Genomic DNA, 25,750 nt, shown 5'->3' with positions numbered 1-25,750 from the left:
AGCCTTCTCTCTAAACTTGGTAGTAATCTCCGCCACTGTCTCGGTAGTTTGCCTCGTATTAAGAAACTCCCTGGCCAGCTGTTGAAGCTCCATAGCCGGTGCAAACTCAGTCGTAAACCTGGTCACAAAGTCCGACCAAGTCATAGCCTCAATGGCTGGGGCTCCCAGCGAATCACCGACTGCCTCCCACCAATCTCTAGCTCTGTCTCTCAAACATCCTGCAACATACCAAACCTTCGACCCCTCAGGACAGAAGCTCGTCAACTGTGCAGACTTAATGTATGCTATCCATCTCCTGGCCACAATGGGGTCCTTCACTCCGTGAAGGTATGGCGCACCACATCCCCTGAAATCCATAAAGGAGAGTGCAGACGTCCCTGACTGGCCAGATGCCATGTCACTCCAAAATGCCCTCAGGCGATCCTCCATCAGCTCAATGATCTCTTCCTGGATCGACCCGAAAATCACCAGGGTGGCCTCAAGGATGCCTCTCGTAATCACAGATGCGATGCACTCGCATAGTACGTCATCAACCGGCTCGTAACCTGCACCCGAACCTGAACCTGATACTGAACATGAACCTGAACCTCCCGATCCGTGATGTGTTACCACCATTCTGAAACAAAACACATAATCTTCAGGGTCATACCTAACCTCGAGAGGTCTCACACACTCTACAAGTTCATTGGTTCTATCTCATCCCTCCTTGAACGGAGTACGGATCCTCTGCTTTCTGTAGTATGGGCCCATACTACCTTCCATATCTATCCGTACTTTCCTCAAGGGTTGCCTTGACTTCACCAATTCCCTTCTACTACTATTGCTCTCCATGCTAATCTCGTCATAGGCTTACCCTAGGGTAATCTCCAACCCACTCTCCGCCATCAGCTACATAAGAAGTCCCTGCTATCACTCCCTAACTTGCTCGGGAATACCATTACATATCACTAAGACCAGATAATTCTTCAAATGAGAGGTTCTACCCTACAACGGTTGGACTCAAAACAAGAGTTGTGAAATAGGGCTAGACCAACCCTTCTAAAATTATTTAGTCCTCGTAATATGTAACTTAACATATTTGTTTACTAGTTAGTTAAAGATAACTAGAGCTCCCAAAAGCACAAAGCAAGTAGCATTCGGGCTTTGAGTAACCAAAACCAAATATATCTTAGTCATGCCATCAAATCACTGACTAATCAGTTCTAGCATGTAACTCACTAAACACATATAGCAGGCATATAAGGCATCTTCCTAGATCCTGAGCCCTAATCTAGCATGTAGTTCTCATACACATACAGTAGGCATATAAGGCATCCTTCCTAGATCCTTAGCCCTATTCTAGTATGTAGTTCTCATAATCATATCATATATCATAACAAACATGTGTGGGTATCTTGGGGAAACTTACTTGAGCTCGGCCGATTGCACGCATCACACACCTTGTTCTTTCTTAAAACTCTTTTCTCTTTTCAATGTTCTTTTAAAATTCTTTTTATAAAAATGATTTTCTTTTAAAAAATTTCATACCAAGTCCTTAGTTTGAGTTTAGACACACCCAAGAGTGTGCCCGAATACCTCAAACCAAGGCTCTGATACCAACTTGTAACACCCCAAAATTCAGGACCAAAAGTTCATTTTAAATATAATAATTATAAAACCATTTGTCTGAAAACAACCATAGTATCAACTCATATAAAAAACAGAGTATCAATAGTCGAAATATGTCATGATAAAACTATTTCAGAGTATAAATCCCAAGAATCTCATATGTGGAAAATCCTGTGTGTGATGCGCTACTACCATGCCGGCTCCTTTCCCTTTGAAGAAGAAGGACCTGAAACAAAAACTGAACACCGTAAGCACAAAGCTTAGTGAGTTCCCCCATTATACCACATACCATATAAACATATAATGCCTAGCATATTTGGGTGTTCGCCTCCCCTCTGGTCTCTTTTAACCGGTAACTGCCTAGCATATCTATGTGCTGGCCTCCCCTTCGGTCTCTTTCAACCGGTAACTGCCTAGCATATTTGGGTGCTAGCCTCCCCTTCGGTCTCTTTCAGCCGGTAACCGGGGACTATTTCACCCTACCACTACCACATGATAACATAACATACTAGCACATAAAACATAACAGATAGTGGCATGGCAGATAATTATCACAAAGATAATCATCTCATCTATAATCAATACTAGTGGGCCGACATTGGTGCCTTCGACCCACTCCTACTGGAAGGTAACTCACCTTAATGTAGTGACATAGCTGAACTGTCTTTGGCTCTGGAATCAACTCCTCTCAAACTCCTACACATAAAATCTCCTTCAATTACTGTTTCATACTCATAACCCTTTTAAGGGTCAACTCTGGTCAAAGTCAACATCTTGGTCAAAGTCAACATCCTGGTTGACTCAACTTGCCGAGTTGGTCCATCAACTCATCGAGTTCCATGATCCAAAAAACCCTGGAAATCTCGATCCAACTCGTTGAGTTCTTTCATGAACTCATCGAGTTCCTCCTCATAACAGAGTCGGGATATTTCACTCACAACTTGCAGAGTTCTTCCTTGAACTCGTCGAGTTCCTTAATCTTCAAAGCCCCAAACCATGGCCAACTCGCTGAGTCATCTCCTAGACTCAACGAGTTTGCTCAGTAACATAAAAGGTTGGGGGACCACGACCCAACTCGCCGAGTTGGATGAACAACTCGTCGAGTCCCCCTTAATCTAAATCCATTCAGTCACTTCCAGTCAAGTTCAATGCTTCCAAATCATAGATCTGGTCCCCTAGGACTAAGTTACCACGTAAAGTTACTAACTTTACGTTCATGCATGGCGTCATGAAGCTAAAAACACCAAAACTAAGCTATATAAGAGTTCTAGGGCATGGGGAAGGGCCAAGACTTAATAAAGCTGGCAACTTGAAGTCTCACAATGCCATGGACGTCTAGATCTGGAGTCGTAACTCCAAAACATGCTCACATCCAAGAATGGTTCCAAAAGAAAGTAACAATGCGGGCGTTGAAAAATAACATTAGAGAGCAGTCGAAAATGGATATGATGAAAGAAGAAAAGGAGATTTTTAGGATTTAACAACAATCTTAGAAGTCAACATTCCATTTTAACACACGAAGATGATGAATATGAGAGAGATGGGCCTAAGTTTTTTGTATGTGGCACTCAAACCGAGTATACCATGTCAAAGGGACTAAAAAGGCAGGTAACCCACGACTTCGTACCCTCGTAAAGCCACAAAAATAGTTTAAGGACTAAAATAATTAACCCTAAAAAGTTCGTAGGGCATGTGTATCATTTTCCCTTTCTTTATACATCTTTTACATACATTTGCAGTTTTATTCATTGTATTTATGAATAATATGGTCTTGATTTGAGTAATATAATATATATGTATTTTTATTTATTCTTTGTATTTCAAACGTATTAACCTATATTACAAATGTTTAATAATAGAAAACATCGTTTTAATGTTCTATGTCAAACTAAATATCAACAGGATAACTTTTCAAACATTAGCTTGCGAAATTTCAATTTATAGAAACACATTTCTTATGAAAATGCAAAAACCACTAATTTTAATGTTCTTATCAATATTCTCACAAGAATGGTAAGTTCGTATAACCAAAAACCAATTACAAACACCCACAAATTTGTCACTCATAAATTCGTAATATTGCATCTTTACAAAAAGTAAAACAGAATAAAAATAAAATGCCAAAACCAATTACAACTACCTAAAAATTTGTCACTCCTAAATTTATAGTATTGTATCTTTATAAAAAGTAAAACAGAATAAAAATAAAATGCCAAAAAGTACCATTGGAGTCCAATGCAACAATAAAAAGAGAGAGGCCCAATAATAAAAAGTTCATAACATGGACATATATTTCTCCTATATAAATAGCTTCTATTCCTTTTGAGTCTATACTCTTTATAGTATATACCAAATATAAGTGAATAGCACTTCGTTCCTTCACTTCACCACTCGGATTTGAGTTCAAGTTGTGGCTGCTTTCTACAAATCATATTTCCTTGTATAGTAAGTCTCCTCTTTCTCACTCAATAATGTTTTGTTTTTATAAGATTTAGCCATTAAATTGTTTAAAGAGTTTATAATCTAGACAATACAAGTTTTCGTTGAAAGGTGCAACTAATCGACCAATTTGGTGTGAAGTATTTTAATTATCAAACTAAATAATGCTATAAAATATATATTTTGGTGATAAGCCTTTGCCAATTTCTGAACGTTAGTCTTGTATCAACTTCTGAATGTTTGTCTTGTACCTTGTATCTTGGATCTAATGATTGCATCGACCTTGGTTTTTATATGTTGTTTTAAGGGATTGAAGTGTTATTAATTTAAGTCTTATATTTTGTATCTAATTATTGAAACCAAATGTCTTGTGGCTAGTAGTATCAGTTTTGTTTAAGTTGAGGGTTCAAGTACTATAAAAAACCAATACCTAGATTTAAGAGAATGATTTGTAGGTGTATGAGTTAGCTGTTAAGAAAATTCAATGAAAACATGATTTGTGTGATTTTCTTTTGAACGAAAATACATGATTTGTATGGTGATGCATATTGCACATGATTATCAGCGTCTAGTTCCTTATATTTTGCTTGGTGCAAGAGAGTGGGAAGTAAATATGGATAAAAACAAAGGTGCAAAAGATGATGTGATTTTCAGCTTTATACACACCATATGAATGCCTTTGTTTCTATTTACTTGTCCATATATGTGATTTTGAACTCTATACAAAACAAAACTTATTTGTTTTTATTACTATGTCCAGACATGGGTCACACTGAATCTTATTTTTAATTATTAAATAAATTAATTAAAATAATAAAGAGTCTAGATTCATATTCGCTTCTATTATTTGATTTCCTAGAAAAATCTTTGTCCTGTTGAAAACAGAAACATTTGACATGATAGAAACTAAAAAGTTTCAAGATATATTTTGAATCAAATTTAAGTAATTTAGTATATTAATTTTAGTAGTATTAGAAAACTTGTTTTTAGATAAATAAAAAAATATACTAAAATTTTCAATATATTTAAATCTGCCACTTTTATTTTAATAAGTTTTTATAACATCAATATTAATTTAGAAATTATGAACGATGAATTACATATTATATATTATATATTATACTATAATTCTTATATTTACTTCTACAAATGTATTTTTTTAATAAGTTTATAATATAAGTGGTTCATAAAAAAAAGTTTATAACATAGAGTAAATTAAGTTTATAATATAAAGAGAATTACACGAATGGTCATATGGATATGGTTTTGAGTAACTTGTTGTATGTTGGGTCTCGTTTTTTTAATCTGTAATATTTTTATTATTATTTTTTTAATGTTTTTTATTTGGTCATTGACAAATATAAAATAACTTTTTTTTGCCCTTTTAATTTTTTTTAACTACGTCCACTGTTTTGAACTGAAAGTCGTATACTCTTTTCTCTAATCTATTTGAAATTCCACCAGAAACGACATCCATCACTGAAAATAAGAATTATGACAGAAACCAGATCCACCGACATACCACCTTCATCTAAAATCACCGATGAAACCCACCATGACTAAACACAGACCCTTTGTCTCTTTTGTTGCCCTTTTGAGCCTACCCCGCTGTCCGATCATCTTTTCTGACCACCTATCAGAGACTTCCTCTTCTTGCCTTGTCACCATTAACCCTAAAAGGTAAAATGAAAATACCCGATCAAACCAAAATCATCTCATCCATTATAGAAGCTAGAAATGTTAACGTTTGCTGGACACATTAACCTAAAAAGGTTTTAGACCATAACTTTGCACTAATTTGTTTCAAGTTGGTTACAATCGCATGTAACAAACTTACAAATTGATACTGAATCGTGTTTTGATAACTAATGAAAACCAAAAGCCGTGAAGCACCACCACCACCATCAGAGAAGCATCACCTTATCGGAGAAATCAATTTTCTAATTTGTGGTTCATGTGAGAAACCAAATTTCTGTAAAAAGTTCTTCTCAGAGAGCAATAAATCGAATCAAAATGAAGCACTACCGTGATGTTGTTGATGCTCTTGTTCGAGTGTTTCCATTGACTTCCTAGTTTGTCTTTCTCTGGCAAGTAAAGGATGGAGAGCTCTAATCGGAGATAAGGAGGCTTCGTGGTTTGAGTTTTTCTGGGGAGAAAAGGATGAAGACGGAGAGGGGAGCGCGGAAGATGGGAGGTTGTTGTCTCTAGACTTCTAAACAGAGATGGAGAAGATAGAAATGGGAATATCATATTGTTTTTCGGTAAGATTGTTGTAGTATCGTACCATCTAAAATCTAACCTAGGTAAATTGATTCCTATCTTATCAAGACCCTAGATAGTATCGTAGGATTGGTTTTAAAGATTGTAGAATTGATTGTAAGATCATAGGATTGTTCCGATTTTTTTCCTAGGGATAATGACTTGAGTGGATAACATATTTTAGTTTTTTGTCATATTTGATCACTAAATTATTTTTCGTGCTTTATTAACCTTTAAACTTGTTGAAACGTGTACATTATACCAGTGTGACCAGTAATAGTGGGTTTTGCCGGTTTCCGGTATTGTTTCCGGCCAAATATGTGTTTACCGATCATCTTCTCTGGTTTCCGGCCATGTATGAAAGAGTTTCAGAACTTCACATATTTTTCGACTCTGTTTTTTTTTTCTTTTTTTTTTTTCTCTGAAACAAACCCATTAATCAGATATGAAAGAGTCTTAGAACTTAAAAATCCTGTAAACTTCAGATATAAAAAATGGTGTTCTTGAACATTTCTTAAAACGATTTTAGAACTCAAAAAGTCATTGAACTCACCATTGTAGGAACTTAAAGTTCGTGTTATAGGGTTTATGATTTTAGTGGGTTTACGATTTCAAGAACACAAGAGATCAGTGGATTTACGGTTTCAAGATCATGTTTAAGGGTTTCCTGGAATCGAGTTCTTGAAGTTCGAAGATCTTAAGTTCCAAATATTGTGATCATCAGATTACCAGAAAACACGAGTTTGAAGATTTGTTCTTCATAAGATCTCTAGAAAAGAGAAAAAGAGAAAGAATATTTGTTGTTCAGATCTGGAAAAGAAGATTTGTTGTTCAGATCTGGAAAAGAAAAGAAAGAGAAAGAATAGAGATTGAGTTCTTGAAGTTCGAAGATCTTGAGTTCTAGATCTTGTGTTCATCGGATTACCAAAAAAACTTTTTTGAAGATTTGTTGTTCATCAAATCTGTGGAAAAGAGAAAAATAGAACTGCTTTTCCAAATCAGAAATCGTTCATCTCCAAAAGAAGCTTAATTTTTGAAATCTTTAGGTTTCTTTGTCCATATCGGAAAAGCTTGAAATATGAAGCTCCAAATATGTATGTGTTCATGTTTCAGATCTTAGAACCCCATAGAATTTTGGGAAAAAAAAAGGTCCTTCAAGAACTCAATTGCCGGAAAATACATGTTTTGCCAGAGAAGGTAACCGGAAAATCATGTTTGGTCGGAAAGTATGACCGGAGATGCCGTCGGAACTTGCTTTCGCCGAAAATGTCGTCGAAGATGGAACTCAAACCCCCCACAATAAGTTTTACCTGCTATTGCAGGTAATAGTGATATGTTTTAAACAAAAAAACAAGTTTAATGATTAATAGTATACCAAAAAAAGTTAAGTGACCAAATATATACAAATGATATAGTTCGTTATCCGCTCAAGTTATTATCCCTTCTTTTTTTATTATCGAATACTTTTTTGAACTATGTCGAATAACTTTTTGAATTGTTTGTTGTTAAATGATGTAACGAATATATATATATATATATATATATATATATATATATATATATATATATATATATATATATATATATATAACTATTTATTATTAACTAGTAGTTACCATACGAATAAAATGTATTTTTTAAGTTTTAACATGTTTTTGCTAGGATCTTATGATTCGATTCGATCTTACGATCACATTCTTTCAAAGTGGAAAACGATCAAATATAAGATCCCGATCTTGACATAGGAAAGAGAAGTAGATGAGAATATTTAATTTTATAAAATTATAAATTATAAATAATATAAAAAGAAAACTAAAACAAATAGATGAGGGTAAAATGGTCATTTTATATCTGCTATGGACCAAAGTTGAAAAAAAAAAAATTAAACATCAAATACACAACCAAACCATAAAGAAAATAGAACGAGGGAGCTAGCATTTGGGAATCAATCATGGATAAACTCATAAAGGAATAAAGGATATTGGGCCGTTCATTATTTCGTGTATACTTGGAACCCAAAAAGCATACCCTTTACTCTACCTGAAAAAAAAAATCGGGTTATCGAAATACCGAAAAAATTAACGTGATTCCCGATTTACTTGATACCCGAAAAATCAGACGGATAATTCGGGTAACGGGTATTTTCGACAGGGCTTAGTTGTACCCTTTAAACTTTTTTCGGATTCTTTTGTCAAGACACTAAATTCTCAAATTCTAAACTATAATCATATCCTTACATGTCACATGTATCTTATCCATTGTGGATTGGGTAATGCTCCAGTAAGAAAATAATCAATCTGTGTGCATTAGTTGGAAACGTGGGATCCAATGGTCCGGGCAAACAATAATAAAATAGAAAAACTAAATCGGGATAAACATTTTTGGCTGCAAATCATGTGGTAAATCAATATGTTATTAAGTTTCTTCATTTGTATAACATAATTCAAAAATATCTGAATTCAAAAACCGATTCTGCAAACATATATGGCTTTAAAAATATATTAAACCAAAAACCATTTACAAAAGGGTAAATGACATAAAAAAAGAATCTTTTTACACAAAAATTAGATTTTGACACCGTGTTTTTTTGTCAATTTTGACACTGTGTTTTCCAATTTGTTACAATTCTGACCACTTGACCGGTTAACCATGTTACATGCTGACGTGGCATGATGACGTGTCAGTTTTGATGACATGACATGCTTACATGATATGATAACGTGTCAAAATTGATTTTTAAAAAAAAACACTAAGCTTTCACTTTTTTCGATTTTGACATTAAGTTTAATTTTTTATTTCAATTTTGACACTGTTTTTTTGTTCCAATGGAACATCATTTATCAAATTTTGTTCAATTTTGTCTATTTTCCATTTGAAACCGTATAAATATACTTTTTATTACATTTTTAACCGTATAAACATATTTTTTTCATTTAAAAACCACATTTTTATTTAAATACAAGTTGTTTTTTTTCTTACATTCAAAGGATTAGTTATATCATGAGAATCAAACTAACCATAAGCTTCTAATAAGATGTAAAAATTTGATGGGTTGCAAACTTGATATCTGAGTTTTGATCGACTACATGCCTCCAAACCTTCAAACACATTATAAAGTTGCATATTTAATATAAAATACAATTTTTATATAACTAATACATATTTATATATAAAATTATGGTTTGAGTGTAAAAAAAAATGTATTTATACAAAACTATGGTTTTTAAATGAAAAAAAAACATATTTATACGTTTAAATATATTAAAAAAATATTTATACGGTTTCAAATAGAAAATTGTCAACATTGAACAAAATTGAAAAAAATGATGTTCGATTTGGAACAAAAAAACATAGTGTCAAAGTTGAAAAAAAAATTAAACTTAGTGTCCAAATCGAAAAAAAAAATGAAAACTTATTGTTTTTTGTGAGAAAAAAAATTCAATTTTGACACGTCAGCATGTCATGTCATTAAAACTGACACGTCAGCATGCAACTTGGTTAACCGATCAAGTGGTCAGAATTGTAACAAATTGGAAAACACAGTGTCAAAATTGACATAAAAAAAACACGGTGTCAAAATCGAATTTCTGTGTAAAAAGAGGGTTTTTTGTGTCATTTACCCTTTACAAAAATCTCAAACTCTATCAAATATAGCTAGTAATAATCATATAGTTAATTAAGGCATAAAATCACTAAATTTTGCATAATTTATACCCACCTTATTGCCGGCCTTCCCCTACCCTTCAAAAATCAAAACAAATCACAGATCGATCACTTTATCTAGTTTACAAGCCCAAATTACACAGACACATTGCACGGAAAAAAAAATATGCAGTTAAGAGAACAAAGAACACTCTCAATCTAACTTTTATAAATATGATGATAATCGAAAACAAATACAACCACCACGAACACAGAAATTTGGGTGGAAAATATTTGTGAACATAATGATAATAGTATAGACCCATATTATTGGCCTTCTATAGATGATAATTGTATAAGTCCATCATTGTATTTATATTTATCCCGTCTTATGTTAAGATAGATACTAGATATACATTATCCAATAAGGATAATGTCATAAAAAGTCTTAAGTTTGGCAAAAAATGTTGGTTTTACCTTTCGATAGATTTTTGGTTCGTTTATGCCGCAAACTTCTCATTTTTTTTTGTCGATTTTGCCCTTTTACCTATAATAGCAGGTTTACAGGTTACCATAAATTATTTTTTACGAAAAAATCCTTAAGTTTACAAATATTTTGCAAAAAAACCCTTAAGATTATAAAAGTATAGAATATAAATATATATTCAAAATTCGATAAAACTAAATGGTTTTAAAAATTTAATTGTCAAAAGTTTATATCAAACTAATATAAGTTTTATTGTACTTATATTATGAAACCAAAACTGGAAATATTTTTAGCTTTACCTACGTTAAATTTTATATTGGTTCGACATAAACATTTTATATTTAAATTTTAAAAAAGTTACATAGTTTTATCAAAATTTGAATATATTCCTTAATTAATACTTAAATTTTTTCAAAGCAAAATTAAAAAATGTATGTTAACTAATAATTAAATATGCTAAAATAGTTAAACATATGAATATTCTGACATTAATTAAATTCAATTAATTTTTTTTTTAAAATGAAAATAAAAATATTTTATATGTTTAAAAGGTTTGTATTTCAAAGATAATAATATATCATATTTTTCATAAAAACAAAATATATTTATACAATAAATTAAATTGATATATTTATATTTTATATGTTTAAAATGTTTATGTTTGTGTTTTAGAAATAATAACTTATACAAGTATACTTATTTTTATAAAAAATAATATGTTAATATTTTTATTTATGAAATACAAAAGTTTTAAGCATATAAAATATTTTCATCATCCTTTAAAAAAATAATTGCATGGAAATAATGTCACCATATAGTGACTATGATCACCTCCAAAATTGTTTTACGAGCTATGGATATATACAACGAATCCAAAAAATATAATACATTATTATTTCTGCAATACAAACTTTTTAAACATAGAAATATTGTTATTTTCTTTTAACAAAATTAATTGAATTTAACTATCATATTATTCATATATTTAACTATTTTATCATAGTTAAATATTACCTAACAGACGTTTTTTTAATTTTACTTTGAAAAGTTTAAGTTTTAAATTGAGCAATATATTCAAATTTTGATAAAAGTAGGTTACTTTTTTAAAATTTAAATATAAAATGTTTATATCGAACCAATATAAAATTTAATGTATGTAAAGCTAAAAATACTTTCAGTTTTGGTTTCATAATATAAGTACAATAAAACTTATATTAGTTTGATATAAACTTTTGACAATTAAATTTTTAAAAACCATTTAGTTTTATCAAAATTTGAAAATATATTTATATTTTATACTTTTATAATCTTAAGGATTTTTTGAAAAATATTTGTAAACTTAAGGGTTTTTTTCGCAAAAAGTAATTTATGGTAACCTGAAAACCTACTATTACAGGTAAAAAGGGGAAAACCGACAAAAAATGACAAGTTTGCGACATAAATGAACAAAAAATCCGTCGAAGGGTAAAACCGACATTTTCTGCCAAACTTAAGACTTTTATGACATTATCCCTTATCCAATATGGCACCAGAGCAAACCCTCTAAATCCTAGTAATCTCTCTTTCTCTCTCTCTCTCTCTCTCTCTCTCTCTCCAAGGACGGTTCCCCCTCCCTAGAGAATTTGTATGGCATTGCCATCATAAAAGCCTAAGTTCATGTTGTTCTTGACCTTGATTAACTCAATTATGATGCTTGGTGCGAGCTCTTTGAAACTCATTGTGTGTTTGAGCACATTGATGCCTTATGTGATGTACCCGATGCGATCCATGAAGAACCCATATAGAATAAAATTGTTTATATTTTAGATTTATAAGTGAGAATTTCTAAAACCCTTCTTCAAATGATTTTAAACCAGAATGCAATGGCCCGTGAAGTTTTGATCAATTTGGACACATTGTTACGCGACAACAAAGATGCTTAAATTATATAACTATGTGATTCATCCATTAGAGCTTATTATACCTACATCAAAATGATCACATATCTTCTTGATAATATTGTTGCCATGGTACTCATGAAGAAACATCGTCGCATACATGATCGACGAGTTATTCTCCATGTTTAACTACAGTGGGGGCCTTATACATCATCGAACCCTGCTTACAACCTTTTAAGAAGTATGTTAAAACCACGAACACAACACCCTCAAGAAACCTCTTTCGCCCTTATCTTGCTTAACACAAAGTCCTTCAATCGTAGGGACCTTCTAGAGAATAAACATTGTGGTCATAGAGAATATCACACACACCAACAATAACCATACAACAGCCAGACAACATTGTCATGGGCATACGATAGGATGTTGCTGAATAACCCCAATGAGGGTTCTTTTCACCGCTATAGTTAGTTGTCTAGTCCTATTTAGAGTTGAATCCATGCTCGATCCAATACCAACCATGTGACATGCAGACCTAACACCATCTTCAACCCATCACCCATCCACCCTTATTTGTAGGCCTCTTCCAATAAGCACCAAATTAGGACCAAGTTGTGAAAACCTAACAACCATCACCCTTTAGAGACTTGGCTTCCCTATATTCCATCCAATCAAGCCACACTACCCCCCTTTTGCAATTGTTAAACACCAAGACTTAACATGATAAGGGAAATAATGTATGGTATATGGAAACAAGAGCTACCTATTACATTATTCAAATCTAGGTATTATCAATCACTATAGCTTCACATATAATTAAAAGGACGATATATTGTGTGTATCTTGCACATTATATCCAAAGATAAACCTAATGTTGATGCTTGTAAATCATTTTTTGAAGATGACTATGAAGTGAAGTATATTTAGGTCTAGTTAGTGAACGAGGAAATAGTATGAAACCACAAGGATAAAAACTATATGAATTATAGAGAATTTTACAATTAGGCTAAACTTCTCATCATAGCCAAACCATAGATGCCGACTTTTTCAATTAGTAAGCAAACAAGCTTCATAAAGAGCAAGGAAACCATCATCACTAAATTTATTTTCATAAAGCCATATATACTTAGAAATATTAACTACTAGTGGTAGTGGTTTAAGGATTCAAGTTCCATTAGAAATCAGAGAATTATAGTATTTATTAATGGCATTAACATTTGGATCCTATAAAGCCTATAGATATAAAAGAGCCATATACCAATAGGTAGTGGTATGAAGGTTAATTTATCTAGTGGGTTTAACAATGCATTGTTTAAAATACTTCATCATTAGATGAGAGGATAACATTGATATAGATGATTGTACGAACAATAATGTGACATTGATATGGTGATTATGCAGTTGGTATCATGAGGAAGGGGAATATGGTTGAAGGATAGAGGGTTGTGCTTATAGTGTGTCAAAGGTGTGCATAGTAGTAGTCTCGAAAAGCATGAAATCAAGAAAGTGATGCAAGATCAATACCAGAGTTGTGGTTATAGTGTGCAAGGAACATCAAGAAAATTATATGCCATGGATTAGTCAAATTCTTGGAATCGAAGGGAGATGACCTTATTCAAGGCAATATATTATATGACGCTGGATTTTTATGGAAATATTACGGCAGAAAATCCCACCCATAGGACATGTAACTAAGAGAAATGCATAGAGTTGTGTAAGTGGGAGGTTATATTAGATGATGAGGTCTTGATAGTACACACAACGTATAAAAAGGTGTAAGTGGTAGTAGTCTTGATAGGCATGAAATCAAGAATGGCAATATGGTTGAAGGATAGAGGGTTGTGGTTATAATGTGTCAAAGGTGTGCATGGTAGCAGTCTTGAAAAGCATGAAATCAAGAAAGTGATGCAAGATCAATGTCATAGTGTAAGGAACATCAAGAAAATTGTATGCCATGGATTAGTCAAATTCTTGGAATTGAAGGGAGATGACCTTATTCAAGGCAATATATTATATGATGATAATTTTTAGTGGAAATATTACGGCAGAAAAGCCCACCCATGGGACATGTAACTAAGAGAAATGCATAGAGTTGTGTATGGGGAAGTTTATATTAGATGATGAGGTTTTGATAGTACACGCAACACATAAAAAGGTGCCAGTGGTAGTAGTCTTGATAGGAATGAAATCAAGAACGCCATGCAAGATCAATGAGGGAGCATACAAACTGTCAAGAAAATTATATCGCATGGAGGAGTAAAAATATTAGAATCGAATGGGAATATGGTCTTATCCAATGCAACATGTTATGTGATGATGATTTTTAATAGAGATATTAAAGCAACAAAAAAAAAAAAACACCCACACACATCATACATGTACCTGAAAGAAATGCATAAAGTTGTGTAATGGGGTAATTTTTTGTAGCACGATGAGGCATTGATAATACAAGAACCCAAATATGCAAAGTTAGGATATGATGGTGACTTGGAAATAATAACAGTAAATAGTGAAATTTTGGATCGAGGTGGAAGATAAATAAATAATTAAGAATGTAGGTAGTGATGTGAAGGGATTTGACATGGTATGTAAGTGGAAGATGAACATGAATCATAAGCGTATGAATGACATTGTTCACAGTGTTTATCACATAAGAGTTACAATTTCATCGTTTCATACGCGAGCATTAAAAACAATTTTGTATAACAATTTAGTCAAAATGAATACTTGGCATGAGCATATAAAGAGATAAAGTTACATGTACTATAAAACTTTCCTAGGAGAAGTACATCAGGAAAATGTTGTAGCAATTCAACATGACAAATGCAAAAGGCAGAAGTACATGTTTGGAAGGTCACATTGAACTTCGAAAAAACAATCACCACAAATAGGTGAAGGCAATAAAGAGAGCTTGGATTCCTTATGCATGGGAAGCAAGCACCTTGATTTATGTTATGATTTGCATGAGGCCAAACATTGCTCATGTAGTGGGAGTCGTGAGAAGGTTTATATTCAATATGGTAAAAGAGCATTAGGAAGTAATCAAATGGTTGTTATGTTACTTGAAACCCATGTTTTGAAAATCGGACCGTCCGATTTGACCGGTTCAACCGGGAGCCGGTCCCGAATCCGTTCTTAAATGCCAAAAAACGTGTATTCATGCGAACCGGTAAAAACCGTTCAAAACTGGAAAATTTTTAAAAATATTTATTTTTTTTCATTTTCTGTATTTTTTTTATATAATTAAATATAATTATGACATCATCCGGTTTTCCAGTTGTTAAGACTGGTCCGACCGGTTGGACCACCTGAACCATCGAACTAGAAGGCCGGTTCGGGTCCGGTTTTCAAAACCTTACTTGAAACATACTTCTAAGGTTGCCATATGTTTCTAAATAAAAGGGGTTATCTTTGAAGGATTAATCAATGCATACTTGGTTCGATGTTCAGATTTAATAAACAACACTACAAGTTATACAAGTTATGTGTCCACTAGTCCACTATCGGGGTACATTAGTTAGTTAGATGCCTAGACTTCATTTAGTGTTTCTCTTTCAACCATAAAAGTTGAATACATGACCATTGAGGATGGAAAGGAGCTTATCTGGTTAAAGAACTACTTATCAAAGTTGGCATGCAATAGGGTGATACGTTGTATTCTTTATTTTGACAATGGGAAAATGACGTACGAGCCCAACGAAGTTTCCAAACCGTTTAAAAAGCTCCAATCATTTTTTTCAATTAAAAAAAAACCCAACGAACTTAACCTTTTGTCTAAAAGGCCTAACTAAGTTACACTTTCCTGAAAGTCAAATAAGAGAAACAGAAGACGTGGCTTATTACCGTATCGGGAAAATGACTTGTTAGACCAACGACGTTTCCAAAACGTTTAAAAAACTTTAATCATGTTTTGACTGTTCAAAAAAAAACCCAATGAACTTAAACAAAACAAAATTGGAAATTTTTGAATGGTTTGGAACTTTGTTGGACTTTTAGACAAAATGTTAAGTTCGTTCGGTTTTTTTGAACAGACAAAACATGATTGAGGTTTTTTAAATGGTTTGGAAACTTCGTTGGGATTTTAAGTCATTTTGTGTTCTGACAATCAAAGTGCAATTCATCTCACAATGAATCCATATATTTAATGGAAGGAATAAACACATTTAGATGAGATACCACTGCATCAAAGAGCTTATTAATGATGGTATCGTTATCCTTGTAAAAAATCCTTGGTACAAAGAATGGAGTAGATACGTTTACCAAGGTGGTGACACCACAAAAGTTGAAGTTGTGCTGAAATTTAATTGGCCTTCTATATGACTATGAGAAGGTGTTGACTTAATAGAAGATGAGGTTTGTGAGAGGTACATGATTTGGATAGAAGTTGATTTTTTGATCAACCTCCAAGTGAGATATTTTTTTTGTTTTTAGAATTCGTGTTAAGCTTCAGTTGTCCCTTTGAGATTGATTTGTTGGTAATCCTCTAAAGGGGGGGGGGGGGGGGGGGGGGGGGGGGGGGATTGTTGAGTTGTGGATAATGATTGTTTGTGGATGGCATAAAGGGTGCCGCACATCAAAAATGGTGAAGGAGAAGAATATAAATAACAAACTAATGGTGATACTATGTTAGCATCCCACATCGTCTATACATAATTTCGTTTGTATCTGAATGTAATTGTAAACTTAAACCCCCAACATTAATACTAAACTGATCTCTTGTCTTCTTTATATTTCTCCGCGTCCTTTAATTGTGCGCTTGTCGGTTGAACACCTACCGATTTTCAACTATTGATATAGTTAGATAAACAATTATAACAAAATATATAAATTGAAAGTATAACAAAAGTTGCATTTTTATTACACATCTAAAGTCTCAACAAAGGTTATTGCCATAAATTTTTAACTAAATTAACTTGCTAATCAGATTTTTTTTTATGATTTAAGCCTGTCATATAGTCCGGTTTCTACTATTCACTAATCTACCAGAACATCAATCTTTTTTCCAGGAAAACTGAAATTTTAACACGTTATTCTATATGCTCATAACTTCCAAGTTCTCAGGATGGATGACGAGATGCAAACAAAGCTTATTCAACAGGGACAAGAAGATGATAGTGACTTGAAACGAAGGATATGGGTCGAATCAAAAAAGATATGGAGGGTCGCCTTGCCTGGTATTATAGCAAGGGTTTGCGCTTTTGGAACTATTGTTGTCACTCAGTCATTCATCGGACATATCAGCGAAACAGATCTTGCTGGTTATGCACTTGTTCAAGCACTTAGTGTTCGGTTTGTCAATGGAATACTTGTAAGTTGACCATAATGGTTTGGTTATCATTAACAAAAGCCACCAGTCATGACTCATGATGATTCTAAGCTTTCTACAAACCAAAAATCCCTTGAATCGACCATTTTCGTTCTAATTAAAATGTATATATATCATATCCACAGTTGGGAATGTCGAGTGCAACCGAAACCCTTTGTGGACAAGCATTTGGAGCCGGACAAAACCATATGATGGGTATTTACTTGCAACGATCATGGATTGTGGACTTGATTACTTTGACCATCTTGCTCCCAGTCTTCATCTTTGGTACACAAATCTTTAAGCTTGTTGGCGAGGAAGAATCAATAGCAAACAGTGGTGGATACATATCCTTATGGTTCATCCCTTTTGTATACAACTTCGTTTTCAGCTTGACTATACAAATGTATCTGCAAGCACAGTCAAAGAACATGATCATCGCATGGATTTCAATTTTCCAATTCACGATCCATATACCTTTGTCGCTACTTTTTATATATAAGTTGAACATGGGGCTCTCAGGTGCCATGCTTGCACTGTCGTTTTCATCTTGGTTCCTTGTGATTGGCGAATTCATCTACATTTTTGGGGGATGGTGTCCGCATTCATGGAAAGGATTCACAGTTGCTGCTTTTAAGGATCTGTTACCAGTTGTGAAGCTCTCAATATCCTCTGGTGTGATGGTCTGGTAAGTATTTTTGTTACAATCAATCCGAAAAGTCAAACTGTGGTATAAAAACTATTTGGTTTAACCATGCATAAAAAGTCATTTCCACAAAAGCACATGAATTCTATTACGATTGAAGTGATTTTTGTCACATGAAAAGTTAAACTGTGATTTAAACAATGTGTAGCTTAGAGTTATGGTACAATGCTTTTCTGGTCTTACTTGCTGGATACATGGAAGATGCCGAGGTCGCAATAGCAGCCTTCTCTATTTGGTATCAATTTTTTTGATCATATTCCTCCTTTTTCCACTCATTTTGCTAGAAAACCAATCTCCTTAATTGGCAACAATTTTCACAGCCTGAATATTAACGTATGGGAGTTGATGATAAACCTCGGTTTCTTAGGTTCAGCATGGTAGGTGATCGTTGATTTCTTAAGAATTTTCTGTGTATTAATTAAACTTTGGTATGTGACTGATACGTGTCATATTGAAATTTAAACATTTATACAGTGTTCGGGTGGCGAATGAATTAGGAAGAGGAAACGCTAAAGCAGTGAAGTTTACAATAAAAGTCTTGTTGGGGACTTCCATTACCATTGGCTTATTCTTCTTCATTCTTTGTTTGACGTTTGGAAAAAAACTTGCATACTTGTTTACAAGCGATGTCAGGGTTGCAGATGCAATATCGGATCTCTCTTTTCTTCTTTCTTTTTCGGTATTGTTGAACAGTGTATATCCAGTACTATCAGGTAGCAATATCTTCTCATTTGGTAACATTTATATTTTAGAAAAGTTTAGACATAAATGTAAGTTCACCATGCTTAGAGCATCCATAATACGTAGTTTAATGAAATGTTTGAACTAAGATGAAATATCTAGTTAACACTCAATATGTTAGCCTCAACCATACTAGTGGGGTGTCATGTTGATGTTGGATAAAGTGGATATTGAACTCTTTAATGACAATCAAACTATTCATTTGGAAAAATGAATGCTTTTCTTTATCTAAAATGATTAACAATAAGTGATTCTATTAAAATATAATTACATTAAACTTTTGTAGAGTGTAATACATCCTAAGAATAAAAACATGTGAAAAATGGAACGAAAAATTAATGGAATAATAATGCATCAGTCCATTAACTTCTATAGATTTCAATAAATTGTTAATGCCTTTACGCTTTCTAAATAGAGACTTGAAATATATCGTCTTTATTTCTATTTCCAGAAATTAAGTGTATAGGGTTAGCGTGTAGCGTGCACAATTTTGATATGAAAGATTCTTGTTCATTTCTATTATTGTAAAGTTTAAAGGTTAATGTTTACAAAGGTACGTATTAACGCACAAACAGAGGCTTACAACTTAGTGTTCACCATAATTGGACTTTAAATTTCAAGATTTGAAGCTTTCTATTTTGGGAAAGTTTACAAGTTAGTGTTATTGTTTGTTATCAGGGGTGGCAGTTGGAGCTGGAATGCAAGGAGCTGTAGCAGTCGTGAACTTCGTTTGTTATTACCTGATCGGAATTCCGTTGGGAGCTTTACTTGGGTATACGACGACTCTTGAAGTTAAGGTACATGCAATTAATATCTATCTTAATTTGTCGAATAGCTGAAAGATCTTTTATCGTCGATATTTTGTATGATAAGTTTGTAGGGTTAACATTGTTTTTTGAAAAATGAATTAGCGATTATTGATTTATTGTCTTCAAATGACCATCAAACATATTTTTTATTACATCAAAAGTAATGAATTATTTTGCTATGTTTTCCACGTGTTATACCGAGTATAGCAACTCAATATTTTATTTTACACTTTTGGTCTAGTTTGTTAAGCAAACATAAGTAAAAACACAAAAAAGTGGAAAATAGGAAAAAATTGTAAAAGAACATTGTATGAAAGTGTAACAACATTTAATTTTATTTAAAGTTTAAAAAATGCGCTAAAAATAATAAAAGGTTGTAAAAAAGTTTTAAAATTTTGTTAACATTTTTTTTTAATAAAAGGTGCAAAAAAGGTTTAAAAGGTAGTAAAATAGTTTTAAGAAAAAATATATAAAAGTGTAAGAAAGTTATAATTTTGTAGAAAACGAATCTAATTTTGTATAGATTTGTAAAAAAACCATTTTGTACCAAATTCATAATGAAATTAAAGTCTTGACAAAATTCATAACAAATCTAAAACTTAACAACATACATTGTATATTGTACACTTATGGAAAGCATAAAACAATAGTTCATTATCTATTAACATAATATAATAAGATTGTTAGTTATTTTGAAGACAATAGAGATATTTCGTTTCATAAAAACGATGTTAACCACAAATTCATATTACTTCATTACTTGACATGCAGGGTATATGGATTGGACTAATTGGTGGTGTTCTAACACAAACAATTACAATCGTATATTTGATTTGGAGAACAGATTGGGATGATCAGGTAAATTTGGGAAAAATGAATCTGATTTGGGAAAAATTAATCTGATTTGGCGTCTTGTTTAGATTTTTAATATTTTTCAAAATGGAGATCATGTTTTGCCTATTATAGGTCAAGAAGGCTTCAGAACGTCTCGGTCGATTTTACTTAAAGTTGAATGAAGATCCCTACGAGATTTCTAACGAGTCGTGATTATGAAAAAGGTTATGCTTGTGGTTTAAGGATCAAGATATTCCGTCCACCAAACCACACGTAGGGTTTTGGTTGTTTATATCATCATCATTTTTCATTGTATTATTTGAGTCAATGAATCTTAATATAAAAAATGTAAGATTTAACAAGATCTAATCACTTTTACAACAAAAACCTAAAGAGAAACTTTGAATCATAATCATGTAACATGACATTTATTTACCTGATTTGTTATAGTAGTAAGTTGTAAAATTATCAAATAAAGAACTCATACCACAATGAACTTACAAGAAAAGGAAACTTTACGAAATTACGGTAAGGGTTATTTCCATAACAATACATCAAAGTTTTTCGTTTGGTTTTAAATAACCATTTAATTTGTTTTGGTTTCGTTTGACTTATGTTGCCTTTTATCACTCTCTACCTAGCTTTAGTATTCGGGGGTGTTTGTTATATCTTTTGAGAGGCCAAAAGGATTTTTGGAAAAAGTTACAAAAAGACAGGATTTCCTGACTTTTCCAAAAAGTCAGTTTTCCTTATATCAAAATCTAAAAAGTAGCTTTTAAAATATTTTTACCAAACATCTTTTCCCTTCTATCTTTTTTTAAAAATCCTTTTTGTCTCTCAAAAGATAAGTCAAACACCCCCCTCTTCCAAATAATAAAGAGAGGGAGAGGGATAAAACCTACAAAACTCTCTACTTTTTCATTCGATCTACATCAGTTTTTGCAGTGGTATATCGGAGAAACGTTTATAAAAGGTTAAACATTTTTGGAAGGTTTTACTAATTTTTCAATTGGATTTTGTTTTCCATTTTCAAGCTCTTTTTGAAAATCTAGAATTTCCTTTCAATATTGCGAAAAATTCAGTCTTTACCGACTAGATTCATGATTTTCCGGTGATTACCAGCAAGTCCGGCTGAGATTTTCATCCTCGGTAACAGTTGCTAATTGGTCTGAGCGTTTTTGGAAATTTTGTCGACAAATTAGTTGAATTTCAACTGCTACTAGTATATGAATATGAGTTTTACATATAGTAAGAAGTTAAATTGGGTAACAAAGAGCATATTCAAGATGGTGAGTGTGAGGAACAGAGCACCGGAGATGACTTCCATAAACGGGGGCTCCGTTCCCGGCGTCGGAGATGAAAAGGAATGTGAGGTCCGACCAGGAAGAATGCAGGCTCAAAAGCGAGACCCGAATGTTAAAACGAACTGTATTCCTCCACCAACCATTCAAATTCGGTTCAAATACGAGTCAATTTGCCATGAAAGCAATATCAATTCTGAAGCCACATTTAGTAAATAAGTTAACTAATTTCTTCTAAAACTCGACTTATTAATGAATCAACTGATTAAACTAGATGAAGTTACAGTTATGGTGATGTAAAGTTACAGAAGGAGAAACATTTGATTTCAGTTTTTAAAGATTTCTAATTCATCAAATGTTCAGGTGAAAAGGATTCAACATTGTGTTAAAACTCTGGATGCTTTAAAGCTTAAAAACTCTGGTCAAAGCAACAATAGCGATGGAAATCATGTTCAAGAACAAAGATTTTCAGATGGGTATGGTGGCATGCCGCCTCAATCAAGGTGGAGAGTTAGGAAATCTTCATTTACTCCAGGGGTGAATCAACATCCACTACTATCACCGCTGATCATTAATGAAGAGGACAAGATTGTTGGAAACACGATGCAAAAAATCTCAGAAGAAATTGTATGGTGACTCTTTGACTATCATAAGTCAATATACATATATGTAATGTAACCGGGGAAACCTGGAAAATTTTAGATAAATGGCATTTAAGACGGGTAATTTTTGAGTATAATAATCTAACAGGTCCAAAAAAAAAATTAAATGGTCATTTAAAACCAAACGAAAAACTTTGATGTCTTATAATGTCAATAACCCTTATGGTAAATTAAGACTTCAACAAAACTTTTTAGTCCTTTTCTTGGTTTGAAGTAAAATGATTCAAATTGTGAATTATAATTATATATCTTTTTATTTTTCACATCTTAAAGTTCAATTAAGTGTTTTACTACCATTTTAAAAGAAACTTAGTTGTTGGGTTTTACTAATGCACTACTCTCAAGTTTTTTCAAGGGATGAAATGGGAGGAAGAAATGTTCGTTTTTTAAGGAAGGGAAGAGAAATACAAGAGGTGATCTTGAGCTTTTTTAAGGAGTGAAAGGAATGAAATGATATTCTCGAGTTTCATTTAAGAAAAGAAAAGGAATGAAATGAAATGGAAGAAAAGAAAGGACATATTTTTTTAAGATCTATTTCCTTCCATTTTTTGATGATTAGGTAGGAAATTGAGAGAAATGAAAAAGAAAGAAAGGAAGGAAAGAAAATAAAAAGTTACTAATATTTTCTTTCATTCCTCTTTTTTCCCTCCATTTCCTTCAAAAAAATTCAAGAATAGGGTTAAATAGGGGTGAAACCGTTCTAAACCCGACCTGAATGGACCCAGAACTCGGAAAATGGATTTAGTAGAACCGAATCAATATATATATATATATATATATATATATATATATATATGTGTGTGTGTGTGTGGGTGTGTGTGTGTGTGTATACACACACACGCACACCGATTCCAGTTTGGTTCCGGTATAGGACCGGGTAAATGGGTCTAGAACCAGAATCCAAAAAACCCGAAAACCGACGTAATGTGTAATTTGTGAAACTTTTAAAAATTTCATAACTTATTCGTTTGAAGTTAAATTGAAATGTGTTCTTTTTTAGCATATAGTTTATAACTTATACTTCAATATAGGCTATAATTTCATCATTTTCGACTCCATATTTAATAAGTTACCGCCCCTCCCCCCCCCCCCCCCCCCCCCCCCCCCCGAATTTGAGGTATCAAAGCCGAAATTTTTTCAGTATTTCAGTTTTATATGTAATCTATAAAACTTTTAAAAATTGTATAACTCATTTGTTTGAAGTCCAATTTACATGAGATCTTTTCGAGCATGTACTTAAAAGTTTGTACCTCAATTTAGACTATACTTTCATCATTTTGGTTCCATATTGAATGAGTTATACTCACCCGGAGTCAGAGTATCAAAGTTGAAAGTTTTTAAGCTTTTAAGCTTTTATGTGTAATATGTGAAACGTTTGCAAAACTCATTCGTTTGAAGTTAGATAGACATGAGATCTTTTCGAGCGTGTAGTTTATGGTTTGTACTTCAACTTAGGCAATAATTTTATTAGTTTTGGTTCCATATTAAATGACCTACAGTCTCTCGGGGAACCAAAGCTAAAAGTTTTTCAACTTTTCATTCCTTAAGGTCCAAACTCAATCCTTTGAGAACCGGGGCCTTCACTTGCTCAATTACCATATGAGCCTTTAATTAAAGATTACCTCGAAATAGGATGTTACAACGGCAGTGGCGACAAATTTAGTGGTTAGAACTAGATGCAACAACAATAGGGAAGAACTAATGCTTCGATAAAGTCGGCATCAGGAGACGTTAGCGAAGGCAGCTGAGTGTCACGGGCCGAATATCCCGTGACCATGTTGACAGAGAACACAAAGACCTTTCACTAGATTAGCCTGTCGTTAGATTCAAAAAGGGGCGACCTAGACAAATGGGCATTGTTTGTCTAGTTGTTTTCATACGGTCGAGTCGCTGAATAGCTTGACAATGAAGGGGATCGTAGTGGGTTAGACACAATTGGTCGCGGGATAGTAGGGATGTCCTAATAAGCCCATGGCATGGATAAACCATTTGGCATGCGTAACCTGGGTGGGCTAGTGATGTGTTTTATACTATCAGTTATAAAGCTTTAAATTTATAACCCTTGTCTCTTTAACTAAACTAAAACACAAATTAGGCAGTGTACCTAGTCACATAGTAGTGTAGTAAAGTAAGTACTGGATCGGAGATAGGGAATGGAGTCATTTTGGAAATTAAAATTGCTAAATGTTAATCTAGTTATTAAAATAAAAACTAATGAAATAATATTTTTATATGATTTTGCAAGCTCAGAAAAACTTAATTAACAATTAACTAGAAAACAACTAAAAAATGAGTTTTAACCAGAGAATTAACATAATTTCGTTTAGCTTTGGATCCCCTTCCTTTCCTATGAGTAATTTCGACTATGGATTACTTCTATTGGTTACTTATCACTCACTGTCATGGTCAGACTAATTAGCTTACTTCATATTATGACACTTAATCATAATGATCATGTAGACTAAGGATACTTAATCGATTTTATTTAATGTTTGGACTATGAATGACTATATCTAGGTTTGTCTTCGTATGGTTAATTCGGACAAACTAGCGATAACTGTGGTCAAATAATGCCCTCTAACGCAATTAAGCAACTAACTTTATTACCTATACTAGGACATGGTCAATCTCTGTCTCTAGCAATTTAATGGTCATAAACTATTAGGAGTATAAATTCATGCAATCAATGCCCAGTTAACTACACAAAACTTAAAGGCAAGGCAATAGAGATAGAAACATTAACATGCAAGGATTGATCTAGCAAACACAAGTAAAAACCAACATTAATAATCCATAGATCTAATATTAAATCATAGTAAATTGAGGTTCATCTTCACTAAATGAAAGCTAAGGGTAGTAGCCCATGATTATAATAGAAAAATGACTAATCAAATAGAATATTAAGCTAAGCATCATGCAAACTGAATGCTTGAATCGATTTCTTGCTAATTAGTCTTCTTCTCTCTTCTTTCCCGGTCGAAATCAGGTCTTTTAGGGTTTCTTAGAAATAATCTCTCTAAAATTTCTCGTTATTATGGTCTTCTAGTTCATCCTTTATACAGGAGGAAAAATTGCCATAA

General features: G+C 32.9%; 1 protein-coding gene across 4 annotated transcripts; it reads left to right on the top strand.

Moving 5' to 3' along the window:
* Positions 1-3,910: 3,910 nt before the first annotated feature.
* Positions 3,911-22,732, top strand: LOC145101691 (protein DETOXIFICATION 24-like). 4 transcript variants are annotated; one of them, XR_013705771.1, is made up of 10 exons: positions 3,911-4,053; positions 17,319-17,620; positions 17,764-18,305; positions 18,472-18,558; positions 18,644-18,700; positions 18,798-19,036; positions 19,743-19,861; positions 20,645-20,731; positions 20,840-20,980; positions 22,372-22,732. XR_013705771.1 is itself a non-coding variant. In XM_079038945.1 (9 exons), the coding sequence occupies exons 2-9, from the start codon at positions 17,375-17,377 to the stop codon at positions 20,918-20,920; spliced, it is 1,458 nt and encodes a 485-aa protein (XP_078895071.1). In that variant the 5' UTR covers positions 3,911-4,053; positions 17,319-17,374; the 3' UTR covers positions 20,921-21,159. The 4 variants fall into 4 exon arrangements, 3 of the variants coding, with proteins under 3 accessions (XP_078895071.1, XP_078895072.1, XP_078895074.1); XM_079038945.1 differs by lacking the exon at positions 22,372-22,732 and having other exon boundaries at positions 20,840-21,159; XM_079038946.1 differs by lacking the exon at positions 22,372-22,732 and having other exon boundaries at positions 3,917-4,053; positions 17,374-17,620; positions 20,840-21,159.
* Positions 22,733-25,750: the final 3,018 nt, after the last annotated feature.

Source organism: Lactuca serriola, chromosome 4, assembly GCF_051521515.1.
Source record: "Lactuca serriola cultivar US96UC23 chromosome 4, Lser_US96UC23_V15, whole genome shotgun sequence".
In the NCBI taxonomy this organism is placed as follows: domain Eukaryota; kingdom Viridiplantae; phylum Streptophyta; class Magnoliopsida; order Asterales; family Asteraceae; genus Lactuca; species Lactuca serriola.
Note: the sequence above shows the minus strand (reverse complement) of the source record. Positions and strands in the feature narration are given on the sequence as shown.